The 23,250-nt window shown below is 45.4% G+C and overlaps 1 protein-coding gene across 1 annotated transcript in view; it reads left to right on the top strand.

Moving 5' to 3' along the window:
• Nucleotides 1-23,250, top strand: part of LOC125642807 (ovotransferrin) — a 72,789-nt gene that overhangs the window by 1,041 nt on the left and 48,498 nt on the right. The window contains exons 2-12 of the mRNA XM_048864616.2: nt 3,247-3,410; nt 3,670-3,778; nt 12,394-12,579; nt 13,179-13,308; nt 15,466-15,521; nt 16,113-16,285; nt 16,429-16,600; nt 18,835-18,995; nt 19,401-19,494; nt 20,350-20,388; nt 22,538-22,696. Of these exons, the coding sequence (XP_048720573.2) occupies nt 3,247-3,410; nt 3,670-3,778; nt 12,394-12,579; nt 13,179-13,308; nt 15,466-15,521; nt 16,113-16,285; nt 16,429-16,600; nt 18,835-18,995; nt 19,401-19,494; nt 20,350-20,388; nt 22,538-22,696 (1,443 nt within the window). The remainder of the gene's footprint in view (nt 1-3,246; nt 3,411-3,669; nt 3,779-12,393; nt 12,580-13,178; nt 13,309-15,465; nt 15,522-16,112; nt 16,286-16,428; nt 16,601-18,834; nt 18,996-19,400; nt 19,495-20,349; nt 20,389-22,537; nt 22,697-23,250) is intronic.

Here is a 23,250-nt window from a genome sequence, read left to right as displayed (position 1 = left end):
CCCACAAGTCTCCTTCCACTAGATGTGTCTGTACTCTGCCTTTGGAGCCCCTGCTCTTTCAGGCTCCTGGATTCCTTTGTGCAAAAGGCTGGCTGCGCTCATGACAAATCAGTCTCTCTGTCTCTCTCCTCTCCTGCCCAGACCCCTCTATGTGCTGATAATGAGGCCACCTCCCTGGCAGCATTACTCTCTTAGCCTGATCGTGGGACCCTTGACTTAAATGGGAGGCAGCAGGGGGAAGACATTTTAGAAATAGAACTATAAAAAGAAAAACAGGCAGAGATTTTTTTAAACCAATCAGTAAAAGTAGAGATTTGAAAATAGAAGCTGGGAGCGGGACAACAATTAGAAACAAACAGAAAAAGCACACAGACAATGGCAGAGTTTTACAGGTAAAACAAATGGAAGCAGGCACTGATTATTTATACAAACATTCTATTTTGCAGTAATTTGGCACAGGCAAGTTGTGCACACATTGCTGGCCTGTGTGACCACATAATCTTATTACTGTTCCCCTTGTCCTCTTCCCACCTGGTGTTTGTTACGTTCCCTTAATGCTTCTTGTCTTAAATGAAGGGTCCTCTTCTCCTATGAATCTATCATAATTGGGACCCCCCAATCCCAATTCGGGCTTCTGGACACTAATGTTAGCTAAATAATCACCACCCACAACACTGCGACTGATCCAAACTCTCCATCAGCAGAAGAAGAGCATCTGTTTATAATGTTCTGTCCGCCCTTCTTAAGGCCCTGATCCTGCAAATGCTTAAGTGCATGTGTAACTTTATGTATATGAATAGTTGTCAATGGAACAACTCGTGCATGCAGTGAAGCAAGGACACGTTTGCAGTACTGGGGCTTAAGTTATCTATCCTTATATCTTATATCTATTCATATATTCCCAAACAAAAAACATGGTGAATAAGAGATAAGAGTGCAAAGGTATTTTTACCCCTCTGTAACAAGCCACTGAAAGAAACCTTGTGGAAAAGAAACCACATGCATTTTCCGAAACAGAAAGCTTAGACTTTAGCAGTTCAATACTCTTCATGTGGGACCTAATGCAAAGCTCTGTGAAGTCAGAGGGATTCTTTCCATTGGCTTTAATGAGGTTTAGATGAGCCCCTTTTATACCCCAACCAGCTTCCACCCTCATTCAACCTCATTTTTGCCCATGATAATGTAAACAAGCAGAAAAGCATGACTACACACCAACACCTGCATTCAGAGCCCTGCATTCCTACATGGTGATGATGGTACCTAATACACAACTATTCAGTAAGTAATAGCCACGTGCTTTCAAACATTACCTTAGATTCCACAATGCACAGGCTCAGCATATTCCATTATCCTACACAAGCCTGTAATGTCACCCTGCATGTAACCGCTTTCTTGGCTTTTCCCAACAATTCAATCTTTACTAACAGTTAAACTATTCAGTGCACTGCTGTATCTTCAACCTGTCTTCCTTTTCCAATGGCACAAAAATCCTACCTGGCCCGTGAAATTGGAACTAAACTTTACACAGCAGATTTGTATTTACCACTGATTCCCAAGGGTGGACAGAGTTACCAATAGGTGGGTGATGTGGGATGGTGGGCTTGTGAGTGATTGCGTAGGGAGGGATGGCAGAGGGAGACTGGCTGCATATCTTAACAGCCAATTTCCAAATTCTCCAGTGTGTAGGCTGGTGGAAGTGCTGGGCAGATCTTGAGCCTCACTACAGCTGCTTGGTTTAGCTCCAGTGACACACACAGCAGAGGAAAGCTGACTTAGCTGGCCACCAGAGAATCCTCCTGATGTGAGGAGATGCTTCGGGTGATTCCACCTCTCCCCATATCTGGGGCAAGGGGCATGCCAAGGGACATGGGTGTAACTAGGGTGTGTCTGAGCTCCAGCAATCCCCACCCGTGGGAATAGCCCTTTGGGCTTCTCTAGCTTACACCAAGGACTGGACCCTGGTCAGCCCCAGGATCAGCTGGGGAAAAGAGACATCAAGTCACCTTTTCTCACCCCCATGTCCGGTCCTGTACTGAGTGCAGTTTGGCCAGGTCAGAGAATGTGTTCCTGTGTGTTGTCTTTTGTGAGGGTGTCTTCTGGGGGCGTTCCAGAGAAGTGATGGCAACAGCCTTCACTTCCCTCTCACAAACTGTTTTGTCTGGGAACTTGCAGGTTTGTGGTGAGTCTGTAACAGAGAACATGCTGTGTTTCCACTTCCATTGACACTGTCAGGAACTCAAGTTGGTCAGCCTTCCACTGCAGTTTGCCCTTGCAGCATGAGAGGCCTGCAGCTGCAGAGCTCTCATTGTGCGCACTTCTTTGGGGTCTGCAGGGTAGGAATCCTCCTCCTGGACACTCCCTAAGGTGCACAGGACAGGCAGACTGGAGAGCAGGAGAGCCTGCGCAGGAGAGCAGCTCCCACCCCGCAGACCAGGAAGTCCATGACAGTGGAGCTGCCCGGCTATATACCTTAAAGTCTGTATGGTAGGAGCTCCCCTTCTGCACATCTCGTCAGGAGTGACCTCAGGACATTAGGGTAGAGCATGTCTCCTAAGGAATGAAGGAAAACTGGGAGAGTAGTTCCCTGGCAGAGAAACACATGTAAATTTGGAGAGCTCTCTGTCATAGAGGAGGAACCTGGAATAAGGTGTTTATTCAAGCCCTGACGTTTACCCTGCTCACCCTGATTTCAGTTTGTGGGCCAAGTCCTGCTCTCAGTTACACCACAAATCTGGAGTGACTCCACAGAGGTCAGTTATGCTGGAATTACAACAGGGTAACAGAAGGTTGCATTTGCTCTTATTTCTTCATCTTCCTCGAAAGAGGAATGACTGTCCCCTAGGAGCACAAACCCTAGGAATCATCCTGCATTTGGGCTGGGGCAAGGAGCTTTAGTAGAAATCTCCTGGTGATTTGAATCTCAGGCGGCCAATTAGTGAGAGCTGGAATATAAAAATATCACACCCCCTACACTTTGGGCCAAATCCATCTGTGCAGTAACTCCACTAAGGTCACTGTGGTTACACCAGGGGTGAATTTAGCCCTTTGTATCCACTTGAATCTAGATCTAAGAAACCAGTAAACAGTGCCCCTAGGCACTGGGGTCCCGCTATTGGGAGCCGGCAGGGAAGGAGAGACCCATGGGTCTCATGGGAGACCTATGTCTGTAGGGAGGGATGCTAGTTCTTTCATCTAGGTCTGAGGTTCATGAAACAACCTCTTAGTCCTCTTTTGCTCTCTCCACAGTGCTCTGTCTTGCTGACCGCCCAGCCCAAAGTCCCATCCGATGGTGCACAATATCTGATGCAGAGCAGAGAAAATGTATGGAACTGAAGACGAAAATGTCCTCAACCCCTTCATTAGACTGTGTGAAGAAAACAACTCACCTTGACTGCATTAAAGCCATTGCGGTAGGTTGCCAGCAATGTATCAGGCCTGGGGCTGGGAGAAACAACTTGCCCTGATGGGTTCCATTTGCCTAATCTGGGATGAAAGCTTCACTATCCTCTTTAAGTCACTGATTTCCTTCCGTCATTGCCTGGCTCCATTGCTACAGCAGCACCCCAGCCAGGAAGGACCCCAAAGAGAGGCTCTGTTAATTAACGCTCAGTGTTTTCTAGCACTGCTGATGCATGTGCCCACAACTGATGTAACCCTTTTGTGTTTCAGGTGAATGAAGCAGATGCCATTAGTCTGGATGGTGGACACATTTTCGAAGCACACCTTGCCCCATATAATCTGAAGCCTGTTGTGGCTGAGGTCTATGGCACAGGAAACGGTACATTTGCATGGAGGACACTGTTATTGACCATAAAGTTGTGGAACTTTGACCACCACGGTGCTAGCTGTCAGCACATTAGTAACACCATACTACTAAGGCAAACTGGGAAGGCACAAACCCCTGGGCAAGTCAGTGTGCTAACTCTGAGATTATGTACTTCTTCAGAGCTGGCCACAGACCAAGGGCCAGGGCCTTAGCTGGTATGCATGAGGACTGATCCACAGCCAGTGACCTCAACACAGCTGTGCCCATTTACACAAGCTGAGAATCGGGACCAAAGTGTCCCGGTGGAAAGCAGCAATGATCTGTACTCCTGCTCCCTGCCTTATTTTCCTAGCTGTCCAGGTGATCAAACTCTCCTTTGGAGCCATCAGCTTTAGTTCTATCACTCCACTCACCCTGATCTCCTCCCCTTCCCCCACAATCAGACCAGGCCTTTCCTAATCCTCTTGATCTCTGATTGGTTTGAGGGGTTTTTCCACTTCCATGAACCTTCTGGTTCTTGCTTCATTCCTTCCCAGTGACCCAAGGTGCTAGGGTAATTTTACCTGCAGACTGGGGAGCAATGCTAAAGCAACCAGTTACATGTTATTACAGGTGACATTGTCATTTTCACATGTCCTCCGCAACACCAGCAAGTGAGGTGTCTATCGCTGCTGAGCCGGCATGGCATTTCCCCTCACCAGCCATGCTCACAAGCCCCCTTTGTGGTACCTGAAAGCTCTGAGCAGCAGCAACCTATGATGCACTTGGCTGTATGCGGGAAGTGTGCTGTGAACAGTAGCTTTTCCCTGACGTCTCTCTCCATGGCTGTTCATGCAGAGCTTAGCTCGTGCGTTGGTACCCTGAAGGGGATAGAGCAGGCTACAGGAGGTAGTGGTGGGGTTTCTATCCCAGAGCAACCTTTCCTCTCCACACAGCTCCTCTATATCATTTACATTGGGCAGCTGAAATTTGGCTCCCCGGCGGATCACAGAGGAGGAGCAGACCAGTCTATAGTAACAGTTCTTACTCCCACTGCATGTGGCAGTATCTAGGGAGGTGGTTGAATTTCCTTCCTTTAAAGTTTTTAAGGTCAGGCTTGCCAAAGCCCTGGCTGGGGTGATTTAGTTGGGGATTGATCCTGCTTTGAGCAGGGGGTTGGACTAGATGACCTCCTGAGGTCCCTTCCAACCCGGATATTCTATGATCACAAGGGCAGTAACTCTTTCTCAACAGAACTGGAGTAAATCCAGTGTGCTGCTATTGCTGTTCCCTCAGTGGAAGTTTACTGCTCACTGCAGTGGTGTTGCAATGGCTGGGGAAGGCTAATGCAATAGTGTGTCTGAAGAGTTTTGTAAGGTTAATTTGCCTCAGTAACTAACGGCCCCTGACAAAACACAGCAGGGGGACTAAGCTGAGCAAACCTCAAAGGTTTTCCGCTTTCAGGGACCTTGTACAAAACTGGAAAATAACTGGGCTAATCCAGGCACGTGAGACCCAAGCTACGAGTCAGCTGCAGTAACAGAGGTTAAAGAATGGCAACAACACAAACTTTGTAGTGTTGGGGTAGTCATGGTGGTCCAAAGATATTAGACACCCAAGGAGAGTGAGGGAATATCTTTTATTGGACCAATTTCTGTTGGTGAGAGAGACAAGCTTTCGAGCTACGCAGAGCTATTCTTCAGGTGTGTGTAGCTCAAAAGCTTGTCCCTTCCCCCAACAGAAGTTGGTCCAATAAAAGATATTACCTCACCTGCCTTGTCTCTCTAGCAACATGAGGGTCAATTGTTTCTTGGAGGACCAGGCTGAACCGAGCACACAGATGGGGCAGTGGATGAACAAGCCCAGTGAAGAGGGAAAGAAACAGAAAAGAAAGCTAAACGTTAAAGCTGCTGCTATCAGAGTTGCTGGGCCTCAGTGGAAGCTGTGATACAAACCCATTCTGTTCAGAATGAAGTCTATCGCTCAGTCTGCATCCCCAGTCTGTAGTTCTGTCTACTGCATTACTGATGATTCTTGAAGGAAAATGACAGTACTTCTCCATTCCTGTCTCCATCGGCTCCTGCTTTCCAGATCCCACCCAAACTCCCAGCCTTCTCTTTCTATTATAATACAGGTCTCTGTTCGGAAAGTCAGGCTGTTTTTTTTTTTCCATAGATATTAAGGTCAGAAGGGACCATTATGATCATCTAGTCTGACCTCCTGCACAACGCAAGCCACAGAATCTCACCCACCCACTCCTGCGAAAAAACCTCTCACCTATGTCTGAGCTATTGAAGTCCTTAAATCGTGGTTTAAAGACTTCAAGGAGCAGAGAATCCTCAAGCAAGTGACCCATGCCCCATGCTACAGAGGAAGGCAAAAAAACCCCAGGGCCTCTTCCAATCTGCCCTGGAAGAAAATTCCTTCCCGAACCCAAATATGGCGATCAGCTGAACCCTGAGTATATGGGCAAGATTCACCAGCCAGATACCCAGGAAAGAAATATCTGTAGTAACTCAGATCCCACCCCATCTAACATCCCATCACAGGCCATTGCACCTATTTACTATGAATAGTTAAAGATCAATTAATTGCCAAAATCATATTATCCCATCATACCATCTCCTCCATAAACTTATTGAGTTTAATCTTAAAGCCAGATAGGTCTTTTGCCCCCACTGCTTCCCTTGGAAGGCTATTCCAAAACTTCAGTCCTCTGATCGTTAGAAACCTTTGTCTAATTTCAAGTCTAAACTTTCCAATGACCAGTTTATATCCATTTGTTCTTGTGTCCACATTGGTACTGAGCTTAAATAATTCCTCTACCTCTCCGGTATTTATCCCTCTGATATATTTATAGAGAGCAATCATATCTCCCCTCAACCTTCTTTTAGTTAGGCTAAACAAACCAAGCTCCTTGAGTTTCCTTTCAAAAGACAGGTTTTCCATTCCTCGGATCATCCTAGTAGCCCTTCTCTGTACCTGTTCCACTTTGAATTCATCCTTCTTAAACATGGGAGGCCAAACTGCACACAAGATTCCAGGTGAGGTCTCACCAGTGCCTTGTATAACGGTACTAAAACCTCCTTATCTCTACTGGAAATACCTCGCTTGATGCATCCCAAGACCACATTAGCTTTTCTCACGGCCATATCACATTGGCGGCTCATAGTCATCCTATGGTCAACCAATACTCCAAGGTCCTTCTCCTCCTCCATTACTTCTAATTGATGCATCCCCAGTTTATAACTAAAATTCTTGTTATTAATCCCTAAATACATGACCTTACACTTCTCACTATTAAATTTCATCCTATTACTATTACTCCAGTTTACAAGGTCATCCAAATCTTCCTGTATGATATCCCGGTCTCTCTCTAAATTGGCAATACCTCCCAGCTTTGTATCATCCGCAGACTTTATTAGTCTCCCACTTTTTGTGCCGAGGTCAGTAATAAAAAGATTAAATAAGATTGGTCCCAAAACTGATCCTTGAGGAACTCAACTGGTAACTTCCCTCCAGCTTGACAGTTCACCTTTCAGTAGGACCCGCTGTAGTCTCCCTGAATGCAGCTGATGAAGTGAGCTGTAGCTCACGAAAGCTTATGCTCAAATAAATTTGTTAGTCTCTAAGGTGCCACAAGTACTCCTTTTCTTTTTGTAGTCTCCCTGTTAACCATTTCCTTATCCACCTTTCACTTTTCATATTGATTCCCATCTTTTCCAATTTAACTAATAATTCCCCATGTGGCACGGTATCAAACGCCTTACTGAAATCTAGGTAAATTAGATCCACTGCGTTTCCTTTGTCTAAAAAATTTGTTACTTTCCCAAAGAAGGAGATCAGGTTGGTTTGGCACGATCTACCTTTTGTAAAACCATGTTGTATTTTGTCCCATTTACCATTGACCTCAGTGTCCTTAACTACTTTCTCCTTCAACATTTTTTCCAAGACCTTGCATATTACAGATGTCAAACTAACAGGTCTGTAGTTACTTTTTTCCCCCTTTCTTAAAAATAGGAACTATGTTAGCAATTCTCCCGTCATATGGTACAACCCCTGAGTTTACAGATTCATTAAAAATTCTTGCTAATGGGCTTGCAATTTCATGTGCCAATTCCTTTAATATTCTTGGATGAAGATTATCTGGGCCCCCCGATTTAGTCCCATTAAGCTGTTCGAGTTTCGCTTCTACCTCAGATATGGTAATATCTACCTCCATATCCTCATTCCCATTTGTCATGCTACCATTATCCCTAAGATCCTCATTAGCCTTATTAAAGACTGAGGCAAAGTATTTGTTTAGATATTGGGCCATGCCTAGATTATCCTTAACCTCCATTCCATCCTCAGTGTTTAACGGTCCCACTTCTTTCTTTCTTTGTTTTCTTCTTCTTTATACGGCTATAGACCCTTTTACTATTGGTTTTAATTCCCTTTGCAAGGTCCAACTCTACTTGACTTTTAGCCTGTCTCACTTTATCCCTACATGTTCTGACCTCGATAAGGTAGCTTTCCTTGCTGATCCCTCCCATCTTCCACTCCCTGTATGCTTTCTGCTTTTTCTTAATCACCTCTCTGAGATGCTTGCTCATCCAGCTTGGTCTACAACTCCTGCCTATGAATTTTTTCCCCTTTCTTGGGATGCAGGCTTCCGATAGCTTCTGCAGCTTTGATTTAAAAGTAATCCCAGGCCTCCTCTGCCTTTAGATCCATAAGTTCTTTAGTCCAATCCACTTCCCTAACTAATTTCCTTAATTTTGAAAGTCAGCCCTTTTGACATCAAAAACCCTAGTTGCAGATTTATTTTTGTTAATCCTTCCATTCAGTTTGAACTGAATTAGCTCATGATCACTTGAACCAAGATTGTGCCCTACAACCATTTCTTCTATGAAGTCCACACTACTCACCAAAACCAAATCTAAAATGGCATCCCCTCTAGTCAGTTCAGCAACTACTTGTTGAAAGAATCCATCAGCTATCGCATCTAGGAAAATCTGAGCCCTATTATTATTACTAAAAAGAAAAGGAGTACTTGTGGCACCATAGAGACTAACCAATTTATTTGAGCATGAGCTTTCGTGACACGAAAGCTCATGCTCACAAGTACTCCTTTTCTTTTTGCGAATACAGACTAACACGGCTGTTACTCTGAAACCTGTCATTATTATTACTAACACTTGTCCTCCAGTCTATACCTGGGAAGTTAAAGTCTCCCATGATCACGCAGTTTCCATTAGTATTTACTTCATTAAAAACATTAAAGAGGGCTCTATCCATAACTTTGGAATGTATAAGTAGGGGCATAGCGAGCAGATCGAGGGACGTGATCGTTCCCCTCTATTCGACATTGGTGAGGCCTCATCTGGAGTACTGTGTCCAGTTTTGGGCCCCACACTACAAGAAGGATGTGGATAAATTGGAGAGAGTCCAGCGAAGGGCAACAAAAATGATTAGGGGTCTAGAACACATGACTTATGAGGAGAGGCTGAGGGAGCTGGGATTGTTTAGCCTGCAGAAGAGAAGAATGAGGGGGGATTTGATAGCTGCTTTCAACTACCTGAAAGGGGGTTCCAGAGAGGATGGCTCTAGACTGTTCTCAATGGTAGCAGATGACAGAACGAGGAGTAATGGTCTCAAGCTGCAGTGGGGGAGGTTTAGATTGGATATTAGGAAAAACTTTTTCACTAAGAGGGTGGTGAAACACTGGAATGTGTTACCTAGGGAGGTGGTAGAATCTCCTTCCTTAGAGGTTTTTAAGGTCAGGCTTGACAAAGCCCTGGCTGGGATGATTTAACTGGGAATTGGTCCTGCTTCGAGCAGGGGGTTGGACTAGATGACCTTCTGGGGTCCCTTCCAACCCTGATATTCTATGATTCTATGATAACCAGATTAGATCCCAGCGGTCTATAACACACCCCAAGTACTATCCCAGGGGAGGCTCTAGTAGTTTTCTTCCCCAATGTAATTTTTGCCCAGATGGACTCTGTCTTATCCATTCCATCGCTTCTTATTTCTTTACATTCTACCTCATCATTGATACAATGTTACTCCACCACCTTTACCTTTATTTCTGTCTTTCTTCAACAGCACATACCTTTCAATACCCATAGTCCAGTCATGACTACTATTCCACCATGTTTCTGTTATCCCTATAATATCTGGTTTCACTTCCTGCACCAGTAGCTCTAGTTCCTCCATTTTGTTACCTAGGCTCCTCACATTGGTGTACAAACATCTTAATTTTTGCTGTTTGGCCTTGCTCACATTCTGTACCCGATTAGGCACCGTCATTCTACAGCCAGTATAACCTATAGACTGGTATCCACACTGCCCTTCCTCCTTATATCCATTCTCCTACCCACGGCTGTATCCTCTCTTACTTCGTTTTCTTCCCTCTCAATGCTAAAATCCGGCATGGAGATTATCTGGACATCTCCCAACCATCTCCCCCAAATTCCTAGTTTAAAGCTCTCTTAATCAGTTGTGCCAGCCTCCATCCTAGAAGTCTATTTCCTTCCCTACTCAGATGAAGTCCATCCCGAGAGAACTGTCCTCTGTTCATGAATGCCTCCCAGTGGCCATACATCCCAAAGCCCTCCTTATAGCACCACTGCCTAAGCCATCTGTTGATAGTCATAATCTTGTCACACCTTTGTTGCCCTTCTCTAGGAAGAGGCAGAATCCCACTAAAGATCACCTGAGCCTCGATTTCCTTAAGCGTCTTCCCAAGCCTAGCATAGTCTCCCTTAATACTTTCCAGAGAGAACCTAGCCGTATCATTTGTTCCCACATGAAGGATAATTAGGGGATTCTTTCCCGCTCCCTTTCAGATCCTTTTCAACCTCAGGTCTACATCCCATATCTTAGCACCTGGAAGACAGCACACCCTTCTATTCTCTGGATCAGCTCTGGTTACAGGCCTGTCTATTCTTCTCAATAAAGAGTCCCTGATCACATAGACCTGCCTTTTCCTGGTGACTGTGCTATTCTCCAGTCTATCCCCTGTTCCCTCTGGCTGCAAGTTGTTTCCATTCCTATTCTCCCTTGTAATTCTCTTCAACCCATCCTGTATCCTCCTGGGGCTCATATTTGGTGTAGTCTCCATTGACTCTTCCCCTTTTCCTATAGGACTAGCCGCTCTTCTCTTCTTCCTTGCCCTTCCACCTTCAGTGACTAGCGGCTGAGCCCCTTCTTCATTTTCCAACTCCTCAAACCTATTCTTGAGCTCTATTTCTCCTTCACTAGCCCGTCTTTTCCTCTGCCTAGTTCTTTTAGTCATATGCTTCCACTGATCACTTTCCTCACCCAGCAGTCTCCCCTCAGAATTCCTCAGTCCTGCTTCCATCTGCAAGTCTGAGCTTTTCCCTTCAGATACCTCATGTATTTGCTCCATAATCTGCTCGAACCCCTTTCTAAACTCAACCAGACTTTCCACCTGCATCTCCAAACCTCCGATCTTTTCCTCCATCAGCTCTATCAGACGGCATTTCATGCAGACAAAACTCTTACCAGGTGCCCCCTCCAGGATCATGTACATACCGCAGCTTCAACATCCGGTCATCTTCATTGTGTCTTCCACTACATGGGTCACCCCCACTGCTGCCTCTGTATCTGTCATAGCCTTCCCACCTAAATCCTGTTCATCTGGGAAACACAAACCACACCAAAACACCACCACCCACAGCAAACACAAACCCCAAACAAGCACCACAAACCAAACTCTGCTTTCAAACTCCCACTGAAACTCCCGTTTACAGCCCTCTTTGCTGGCTCCTGTGCTGCTACAGCTGTCTGATACTGTGTAGAGAGTTTGGGCTGAAGGCAACATTACAGAGTAATTCTCAGTGTTATGGCTGAGAATTAAAAGGTACCAAAGTCAGGAAATTCAAAGTAGTGGGTTTCTGCTACCTCCAGAACTCAGTCCGTTTGCATAGATGTAATATTTGCCAGACAGTCTATGGAGAGAATTTTAACAGACCCAGTTTAGAGTCCAGTCCTGCAAGCCTTACTTACACAAATCATCTTTACTCATGTGAGAAGCTCTACTGCCCTCAAAAAGACTTATCACGAGGGTAAGAGCTATTAACAACAGCACACATATCAAATAAATGCAAAGACAAGACCATTTAACAAATGCTAGTAATACTAATTAGTAGGTTTCAGAATAGCAGCCATGTTAGTCTGTATCCGCAAAAAGAAACGGAGTACTTGTGGCACCTTAGAGACTAACAAATTTATTTGAGCATAAGCTTTCGTGAGCTACAGCTCACTTCATCGGATGCAAGTGAGCTGTAGCTCATGAAAGCTTATGCTCAAATAAATTTGTTAGTCTCTAAGGTGCCACAAGTACTCAGTTTCTTTTTACTAATTAGTAGAACATTTAACATTATGTCTATTACAACCATTATAATCAGATTGATATTGGCATGGCAACCCACTAATACTAAACAGGAGAAAGGGGTAGGGTGTCTTGCTACATTATTATGGGGTTGAAAATGTTGCACTTTGCTTCCTGTGCCCAGGATTTGTGTGACATGGGAGAAAACAATTGTGTGAACTGGAAGGGACGGTAAGCGACTTCCATTTCTGTTTTTGTGTTCCTTTGTTCCAATGCTTGCTTGCTTTCCCTCCTCCCTCCCTTACAGATTCGGTCACCAGCTACTATGCTGTGGCTGTGGTGAAGAAAGGAACTAACTTCACAATAACGGAACTTAAAAGGAAGAAATCCTGCCACACCGGGTTGGACAGGTCTGCTGGCTGGTTCACTCCCATTGGGACCCTCTTGTACCATAAAATCCTATCCTGGGATAGAGCCACTCCCATAACCCACGGTAAGCTGGGAAAGAGCTAGGTGAGTAGGGAATGCTAACATTAAGCTGGGGTTGAGGAGAACTGGGATTGATCAGTGTTAGGGAGAAGGAAGTAGATTTTCTGAGGAACTTTTGGGGAAACCAGCAAACCAACGGAACCATCCACATTTCCTAAATTTCTCTTCTTCCATCAATCAGGGCATTTCCATGACAGCAACAGCTTCCTTGCTTTGGAATCCATTATCTTCTACTCAGTCACACTCCAAAAACTCCGTTGTGCAATGGTTAAAGTTGCTACCGATGTAATACGCCATCCTGACACAAACCCAAGGAACTGGAAAGTTTAAGGCACCTCTACTCCTCCACACACAAACACCATGCACCACTGCCACGCACAGCAGACCACATGCCAGAACCTTCACTCTGCCCAGCTGGAGATGCCATCCTTCCAGCATCCCCTTTACCAAACCACCCCTTCCAAAGGCATCAGGTTACAGACACTCTCCCCCCACTACCTCCTCCAAACACCCCATACTACTATACCAAGCATCCACAGCTGGGAGAAGATAGTTTGCTAAAGGGTGAGTTTGCTATTAACTACTGCATGTGTTTTTCCATAGCTGTGGCCCAGTTTTTCTCAGCCAGCTGCGTCCCTGGTGCCCCCGCAAATGAACCAAATCTGTGCCGCTTATGCCTTGATCCAAAATGTTCCCGTACTGGGCCTTATTCTGGCTATTCTGGAGCCTTTAAGTAAGTGAAAGTTATTTTTATCTGGTAACTATCTGTTCCACACACATGTTTTCAGCTGCACTATAACTGGGTCTCCTGACATGGCTACACTTGTAGAGTAGTTGGGACCTAATTGTCTCATTGGTTTCTGTTGAGTAATGGGCCTCAATGGAATTAAAAAGGGCTCCAGAGGTGATCCCAGCAATTACAGACCTGTAAGCCTGACTTCAGTACCGGGCAAACTGGTTGAAACTATAATAAAGAACAATATTGTCAGACATGTAGAGGAACATAATTTGTTGAGGAAGTCAACATGGTTTTAGTAAAGGGAAATCATGCCTCACCAATCTACTAGAATTCTTTGAGGGGTCAACGAGCATGTGGACCAAGGGCATCCAGTGGATATAGTGTACTTAGATTTTCAGAAAGCCTTTGACAAGGGCCCTCACCAAAGGCTCTTATGCAAAGTAAGCTGCCACGGGATAAGAGGAAGGTGCTCTCATGGACTGGTAACTGGTTAAAAGATAGGAAACAAAGGGTAGGTATAAATGGTCAGTTTTCAGAATGGAGAGAGGTAAACAATGGTGTTCCCCAGGGGTCTGTTCTGGAACCAGTCCTATTCAACATATTCATAAATGATCTGGAAAAAGGGATAAACAGTGAGGTGGCAAAATTTGCCAATGGTACAAAATTACTAAAGATAGTTAAGACCCAGGCAGACTGCGAAGAGCTACAAAAGGACCTCTCAAAACTGGGTGACTGGGCAACAAAATGGCAGATGAAATTTAATGTTGATAAATGCAAAGTAATGCACATTGGAAAGCATAATCCCAACTATACATATAAAATGTTGAGGTCTAAATTGGCTGTTATCACTCAAGAAAGAGATCTTGGAGTCATTGTGGATAGTTCTCTGAAAACATCCACTCAGTGTGCCGTGGCAGTCAAAAAAATGAACAGAATGCAGGGAATAATTAAGAAAGGGATAGATAATAGGATAGAAAATATCATGTTGCCTCTATATAAATCTATGGTATGCCCACATCTTGAATACTGTGTGCAGATGTGGTCGCCCCATCTCAAAAAATATATATTGGAATTGGAAAAGGTTCAGAAAAGGGCAACAAAAATGATTAGGGGTATGGAATGGCTTCCGTATGAGGAGAGATTAATAAGACTGGTTTCAGAGTAACAGCCGTGTTAGTCTGTATTCGCAAAAAGAAAAGGAGTACTTGTCGCACCTTTACAGCTGTAGCTCACGAAAGCTTATGCTCATATAAATTTGTTAGTCTCTAAGGTGCCACAAGTACTCCTTTTCTTTTTATTAATAAGACTGGGACTTTTCAGCTTGGAAAAGAGATGGCTAAGGGGAGATATGATTTAGGTCCATAAAATCATGACTGGTGTAGAGAAAGTAGATAAGGAAGTGTTGTTTACTACTTCTCATAACACAAGAACTCAGGGTTACCAAATAAATCAATAGGCAGCAGGTTTAAAACAAATAAAAGGAAGTATTTCTTCCCACAATGCACAGTCAACCTGTGGAACTCCTTGCCAGAGGATATTGTGAAGGCCAAGACCATAACAGGGTTAAGAAAAGAACTAGATAAATTCATGAAGGATAGGTCCATCAATGGCTATTAGCCAAGATGGGCAGGAATGGTGTCCCTAGCTTCTGTTTGCCAGAAGCTGGGAATGAGCGACAGGGAATGTATCACTTGATGATTACCTGTTCTGTTCATTCCCTCTGGGGCACCTGGCACTGGCCACTGTCAGAAGACAGGATATTGGGCTAGATGGACCTTTGCTCTGACCCAGTAGGGCCATTTTTATGTTCTTATGGAAGAAGCACCCCTACTCCAGGGTTGAGTATGTGGCCTACGATAGCTCCTAGCCTCTATAAGCAGTTAGTGAGTGACCGGCAATTGAGCTATAAATTGCACATGGCAGTACAGAGCATTATCATTGGGCTACTCCTGATGATTTGCATTATAAAATTCTTCCCTGCCATTGCATTTCTTTCTGCAGCCCGCATGGCTTTTTGTGAAGACAAACTGTCACGTATCTGAGGCTTGTTTCAAAGGTAGTTGTCTGAAATGTAGAGGGATGATATGAGATTAGCAACAAACACAGTATTTCAGTGTCCTCCTTTTCCTTCTGCTTTCTTTCCCCCTCCAGGTGTCTGAAAGATGGAGGTGGAGATGTAGCTTTTGTCAAACACACAACTGTTCTAGGTAGGCATGGGGGATCATTCCATTTCACCACTTTCTGGTCAGGCCTTTCACTGGGACTCTATCCTTGAATTCTGTCTATATTGCACCTGCCTTCATTTCTCTCCCCGTTTATCCTAAGCCTCTTTTCTCTTTGTCTCTGGGAGGAAATATGATTTGTATGCTGTGTTCCTGACTGCTAAATAATCAGCAGAGAGAGATTAGATTTCACCTCTTAGTCTAATGGCTCTTTCTTGTGGCTGAACAAGGCTACTAGAGTGGGGACCAGTTTGTATGTTGCTTCTTTGATGTGCACAGTGAAATCACACCAGCACATTGAAATCACACAGTGAAAGCACAGGCTTTGTGGATTTCTAGATGTCTAAGTCCCTTTGTGGATCTGGGCCTTCATCTCTCTTGGCTTCAGATCTCTAGCTGTGAAATTGGGATGATAATAATACTTCCTGCAGGGAGGGAAGTTTGTCTCATGGAAGTTGTCACGCTTCTGGTTCTCATTCAGGGTCAAAAATCATTGGGGAGTTTCCTGAAGTGGGGTATTCAAAGCCCTTTTAAATATTGGTGTTGCTGTAACCTGTGGACTTCCATTCCTCCCAGAAAATGACCCAAGTGGGAAAGACAAGTATGAGCTGCTGTGTGAAGATGGTTCCCGGAAGCCTGTAGATAAGTATCATGAGTGTCACTGGGCCAAAGTTGCTGCTCATGCTGTTGTGGCTCGAAGTGTTGATGGCCGGGCTGATGAGATCTGGAGCTTCCTCTCTCAGGCGGAGGTATTGCTTTCCTTCCCATTCTCTATCTTTCTCTCTGTTCCAGCCTTTCTTTTGCTATTATCCCTCTTTTGTTTGTTCTCTCCACTTTTTCAAAACTATCTCCTGCTCTTGGTATACACCTGATCATTTCTCCTCTGTGACAGGCAAAGTATGGCAAGAACACAAAAGAGAGCTTCAAACTCTTCAGCTCTCCTCATGGGAAGGATCTGCTTTTTAAGGACACTGCTTCCAATTTTAAGCGTGTCCCTCGACTGATGGATTCCCAGTTCTACCTGGGCTACCAGTACTGGGCTGCTATTCAGAGTCTCAGGCCAGGTAAGCAGAGATTGGGCTCCATGGCAGGTGGTCATGAAATTTTAAGCTGTGGGAGGGTCCATAAGGAAGCCATGGCTCAGATCCTGCTCATAAAGCAAAGCAACTACATTGACTTCATTCACTTTGAAATTAACACAGCTCTGAGCTGTATCAGGGTGTAAATGAGAGCTGGATCGAGCTGCATGGGTTGTGCTCTGCAGTGCGAGTTCAATATACAATTGGCATTGCCACGACTGGATCTGTTTGAATGCAAATTCTTGTGGCCCAGGGATCAGACTCCCAGGTGCCATTGAGCTGCATTGTCATTAACGAGCAGTAGTTTGGTGTCTCTCTGCTCTCACAGCATTCTGGGTCCAGCACAAAACGCCCCACTCGGAATATAGCACACAGCCCCAGAAACACCAAGAGGAAGAATCAGGCAGCAGGGAGACACATTTCTTTCTCTGTCCTCTCCTGCTTGTTCCAGGGGCTATTCACTGGCTATGGGCCCTGACCAAGCAGGCACCTCCCAACCCCCTTCCCCAGGCAGCTCAGCTGCGCGACTTGGTGGGGTGGGGTGGGGGCAGGGGGGAGCCTTGGCGTCGCCCATTTCTCATCCCTCTCCTGCTAGCAGCCCAGCAATGGGGTCCAGGAACACAGCCCTTTGTCTCCCGAAGGGGCAGGATGCTGCTCAGCAACATGGGGGTGGGGGGTTCTCCCCCTCAGGCTCCTGTGCTGCCGTGTGCGCTGGGCCATAAGTGCCGTGTAACACAGGGCACACTGAGCACAGGGATCCCTGACCCTCCAGCAATGGGGTGAGGGTGGTGGGGGTCAATGTCCTAATTACCAGCCCAGCCATTTGTTCCTGGGGTCTCCTGTATCGTGGGGACACCCGCTGCCCTTTGGCTTTGCTTTGCCTACATCACCTTTCCCACCACACTGGGTCTCCCTTCCGCCCCTGTTAACGACACTCCCTCACCAGTCAGTGGGGCTACCGTAGAGCGACATGAGATCTCCCTGGGGCTGGCCACCCTGCCTCTGCACCGTGGCTGGGAGAACCATTCTGCACAGATTCAGGAGCGTCACCTCTGGGGCACTTTGTGCAATGGGCAGGTGATGGTTCCCATGACCTGCTCCTGAACTAGGGACACACCAAGAATCAGTTACGGAAACATTTGGAGAGTCGAAGAGTAAATCTGTTTGGGGGAATGAGGCAATTTTCTCACATTTATTTGCAATCCAGAATTATTTGTCAGATGTTTGCTGTCAATTGTTCCTGCTCTGTTGTTCGTTCAGGGACAGCTCATGGGGAATATCTCATAGTAAAATATTGGGCCATTTTGACTGGATGTCTGGATCACATGGGGCTAACATTTTTTTAGGGAAAATCAAAAATCAAACCAAAAGAAATCATTTCAGATTGAAACAAACCATTTCAATTCAAATTAAATGTAGTCTTTGAACATTTAGTTTTAAAAATGCCAAACAAAATATTTAGACTTCTCTGACACTTATTTATATTATTTTAGTGCAGGAGGTAAAACAATTAACCAAATTCGACCCATGTTCACAAATGCTTTCTGTCCACCCAAAACTGCTTTTTTTTTTTTTAAGCAAATAAACTACTCAGCCAAGAAACTTCGCCCAGCTCAACTCCCAACCTGGCTGGGCTGGGGAGTGAGAGGCTGGGGCTGTGCTGAGAAGAACATTGGTCTCTCACATAGCAATGCACAGCACCACCAATGCTAAGTGACCCTGAGGTCATGAAGCCTGGGACCAGATTCTGAGCTGGCACAAATCAGTAGAGCTAAGTGAAGCTAAGGCAAGTGGTGGAGTGTCCATCTCTTGCTGTCTTCAGACCAAGACTAGTGGCCTCTCTGGAAGATGCTTTGGTCCAACACACATTATTGGCCTCAAGACAGGGGTAACTGGGTGAAATTCTCTGGCCAGGGCTACACAGGAGGTCAGACGAGATGACCTAATGGTCCCTTCTGGCCTTAAAATCTAAGCCTCTCTGTTGATTTTGAAGCATCCCCTGTCCAGTGAGAACCAGACCCAGCCAACTGACCTCCCTTTCCTGCATATTCTGCACTCCACTAGTCCAGCATTTGTCAAACAACAAGACTATTTTGAATGGAGCTGTAGGGAGCTTCTGTGCACAATGACCTGCTGTCAGCAGCCCTGCTCTTCCTGCAGTCAGTCAGTTGGTGGCTTTACATTTTAGATAAGCTTTTGGCTTATTCTTTCTACGTCAGTTTCTTCCCTAGAAACTCCTGAAGCCCCTTTGAAAAAGGTGAAGTGGTGCACAATAAGTAAGGATGAGAAGGCCAAGTGTGATGAATGGAGTGCAGTGAGCGAAGGCAGCCTGGACTGTGCGGTGGGAGAAACCACAGAGGACTGCATTGCCAAGATAACAGTATGGGCTTTTCGTTTTCCCACTGTTCTCTCCATGCCCCTGCCAGCTCAGAGAACAATTTCCTCTCTCTGTCTTTGAGCTGCACTGGTCAGGAATGTTTCAATGAAACAATTTTTCATTGGAAAAGGCCAATTTGTTGAAACTGAAACCTTTTCCTGGAAAGGGTCAGTTCTGACGAATTTCTGAACTTGATTTTTTTTTAAAGTTTACAAATTGTCAGAACATTTTGATATTTTCTAACTTTTCATTTTCCGAGTCAACGTCAATCTTCATTGTAAAATGTAAGCTACTTATACTACCCGTCTCTTTCGTGACAGCAATTTTTTTAAAGGCTTCATCTCTGGCAGGGGGAGGCTGCATGAGAAGTAGCTTCACTTCATATTTGATGAGTTACTTTCATTGCAGAAAGGTGATGCTGATGCCATAAGCTTGGATGGAGGTTACGTCTACACGGCTGGTAAATGTGGTTTGGTGCCAGTCATGGGAGAATACTACGAGGGTGAGTGAGGTGCAATCTGCCTTTTAGCTTGTTCTTGATGGGGAATTAATTGATATCAGAAGACTTTATTTTACATTGAACTATGATAAGTCAGTGGTCCTGATTCTGGTCACAATTAGCTTGATCCAGGAAATGAGTGGAGGTGTGGGGGCAAAAGGGCTTTAAATCACTGCACCACTTGGATGCCGAAGGCAGATTTGGACAGGAGTGGTTCTGGGCATAAGCTAGAGCATTCCCTTAATGGCTGGAGCAGGGTTCTCTAGCCGCACCCTTCCTGCTTCTGACACGTCCCTTCATCCCCTGGAAAACCCCAGCCTTGGGGGCTGTGCGGAGGGGATGGCATGGGGCTGCTCCATTGGCTCTATCCCTCAGGGAACATCCGCCCTGTATCAAGGTATTCCTAGGTGGCCAGTTCCAGATGACGCAGGGTCCCTCCCTGCCAGCAATCCAAATGTGGAGAGGCTGTCTGGGATCTACAAGAAAGGTCAATGACAGCTGGTTTTGCCTGTCTTGAACAACCCTTATTCACAGAATTCCTAACAATCATTAAGTTATTGTCTTCTAGCCTCCAGCTCCAGTCTCGTCTACTGAGTTGTTGCCCCAGAAGGGGAGTAGGGCAATGCTTTGTTCTGCTAATGTGCTAGATGTTAGACCAGCTACTCCTGTCCCCTTCTGTATTAAGGCTTCTTCAGAAAGTAACTTGCCAGCAGCCCCACAGAGAAACCACTGCTGTGAACAGAATCCTTACAGAGCTAGGTATATACACAGTGCCAGGACAACCTATTTTTAGCATTAAGTGCACACTTGCTTTTCAAGAGCTCTCTATCTGAAATCTCCTCCTCTTTCCCATTTCAGGTGACATTAAACAATGCCAGAAAGAAGGAGCACCCAGAGGTAATTACTGGTAACAGAGGGGCAGAAGATAAAATCCTGACCTAGAGTAAACTGAAAAAATAAATTGGTCAAGAAACAGAAAGCTAAGGGTTAGGAATAAATGGCCAACGTTCACCACAAAGATGGCTATGGGGACCTTTGTGTCCAGTGTATTTAGTAATGATTTGGTATGCAGATCCAGTAGTAAAGGGGAAAGTTTGCTAATGGCCCTCAATTATTTAGATTAAGGAGCACAGAGAGGAACGACATAAGGACCTACCCAAACTAATCAATTTGACAACATGATCTCAGATAAAATACAAAAGAAAAGAAAGGTCAAGGTAGTACATACTGAAGGGAACAAGTTAAATTATCCAAAGAATGTAAAGAAATGGGGTCAGGAAGAGATTTACCCCTTGATATAATATTGCCCAACTGGCCAGGTGGATTATGCAGGATTTTTGTTGTCTTCCTCTGAAACATCTTGTACTAGCCTGGATCACAGACTAGAGCAGACTAGATGATCTGTTCTAGGATGGCAATTCCTGTGTTCAAATGAACATTTGTGGTAACCACTGTTCAGAGTGTATTACACATCCCCGCGCCCCCCTCCCCACACTGGCTGATCCATAGGGGGTTTTGAACCTACATCTGGGTAGTCCATTAGCTCGAGTTGTAGAGGTTCAGACTTTTAACACTGAAGGTCTTGGGTTCAAACCTTGCTGCTGGCCCAAGGAGGGGTGAATGAGGGGGAAATCTTTAGAGGAGCCTCATGTACAGAAAGCAACCCAAGTTCTCGTATGATATCTAGAAAGTCTGATTTCATGTTATTCAACAAAAACCCCTCTAGGGGAACTGAATATCTCCAGGAATTGCTAATGGGATATAGTGCTTGCTACCACTAGGTCACTGATCAAATCACATCAGTAGCACAGATGGTGTTATTGTCTGCTGCCTGTTCACTGACCTACATGACATGGGTTTGCCAGGTTCAGACCAGTTCCTAGTGGCCTGGCAGGGAAGCATTCACCACAGCAGCTTGTGCGGTGCCAGTTCTCAGGATAAGTAGGGACTTTAGATCCAGAGCTGTCAGGAGCACTGAATAAACATGATGTTGGCTTTTAAGGAACACATCAACCTTTCCTCTGTCTTATTGTGGACCATGGGCCATTTGTCCTTAAGGGAGCAGGAGAGAAAAAACCTTTTCCACAGGCTTCGAACCTGGAAAGGGAGGGGAGCCCCCACTCAAATACCAGTTTCTGGGGTCTCCTCAACACAGACACATCACGGCCAGTTCCTGAACCCTTCCCCCCATGGGAGCAGGTGGCCTGAAAGGGATCAGAAATAGAAGGCTCTGTAGTGGGAAATTGGGGTGTTCAGCCCTCGGAGAGCTCAGGCATTGGAGTCTAGGGTGACGAGATGTCCCAATTTTATAGGGACAGTCCCGATTTTGGGGTCTTTTTCTTATATAGGCTCCTATTACCCCCCACCCCATCCCGATTTTTCACACTTGCTGTCTGGTCACCCTATTGGAGTCTGTCTGCTCCAGTATATTGCTGAGTTGTACTCAGCTGGATCTTCATTGTTAGCAGAATGGTGGATGTGTGGCCAGCTGGATCTGTGACTACATGGATCCACCAGCTGATCCCACTGCAAAGTGTGGAAGAGTGTCAGAGAGACAGTCTATGTGAAGCACCAATATGCCAACACATTACACCAGGATCTACCACAGGGACAGAAGGCCTGGGATACAGTACTAGAAAATAGGCTTTAGTCGAAATATTCCCCCAAACAGAGAGGCAGGATGGTCTTGTAGTCAAGGGGCAGGATTGGAAATCAGAAGGCATATGCTATATCCCTGGCCCTGACACAGACTTCCTGTGTGACTGTGGGCAAATCATTTAATGACCTAGTGCCTCAATTTCTGTGGGGAGAAAAATAATGGGGATACTACCAGAGGGGAATTGTGGGGCTAAATGCATCACACATGCAAAGCCCTCTGTATCCTGGGGTGGATAGGCTGTAGGAGGACACAGTATTCTTGTTGTTCCCATTTGTAGATCCTCTCTATGAATAGGAAGGATGAAAAGAATTCTGGAACCTTGGATGTCCATTCTGGTTCAGGTTTGACTCTCCTGATTCACTTCCTTTTCCTTCTGCTCTGTGACAGTAACATATTACGCCGTGGCTGTGGTGAAGAAATCCAACCCCAATATCACCTGGAAGACCCTGCGTGGTAAGAAGTCCTGTCATACAGCTGTTGGGAGAACTGCCGGCTGGAACGTCCCCATGGGCTTGATTCACAGTAAAACCGGGAGCTGCGACTTTGGTGAGTCAACTTGTGTATCAACTTCTCACAGCGACTGTGTGTATCCATGTCCCCAGTACAGACATCAGGTAGGCCAGTGCTGGAGAGCAAGAGCCTCATCCCACAGCTCTTATCTGGTCTTCGAGTCTCTGGTGGCTCCCAGATGCTGGCTGGGCACTAGCACATGGGAAATGCTGCTTTGTTAAAGGTTTCAAGGAGCCACATTTCCCTGAGATGGACTTGAGTATTTCTTACCCTGATGGAGCAGCAGTTGGACGTGGCATGTCAGTCTGTTTCTTTAGCAGATGTTATTGAACATGAAACAAACAATGGTCATTTGTAGGGATAACAAGCCCATCTAGAGTTCTAATAGCCAGGATGAAAAAGACAAGGGCTTGGGCAGAAATTGGGTTTCTTGCACTTTCTTCTAGAACAGCTGGTACCAGCTATGGTTGGAGACAGGCTGCTGGACTAGATAGAGCCCCGGTCTGGACCAAAGTAGCAAAATCTGTCTTCCTGCTGTGAAGGTTGTTGGATCAAACCCTGACCCATATTGACAGTGATCCCAGTTCACA

Source organism: Caretta caretta, chromosome 9 (assembly GCF_965140235.1).
Source record: "Caretta caretta isolate rCarCar2 chromosome 9, rCarCar1.hap1, whole genome shotgun sequence".
Lineage (NCBI taxonomy): Eukaryota > Metazoa > Chordata > Testudines > Cheloniidae > Caretta > Caretta caretta.
Note: the sequence above shows the minus strand (reverse complement) of the source record. Positions and strands in the feature narration are given on the sequence as shown.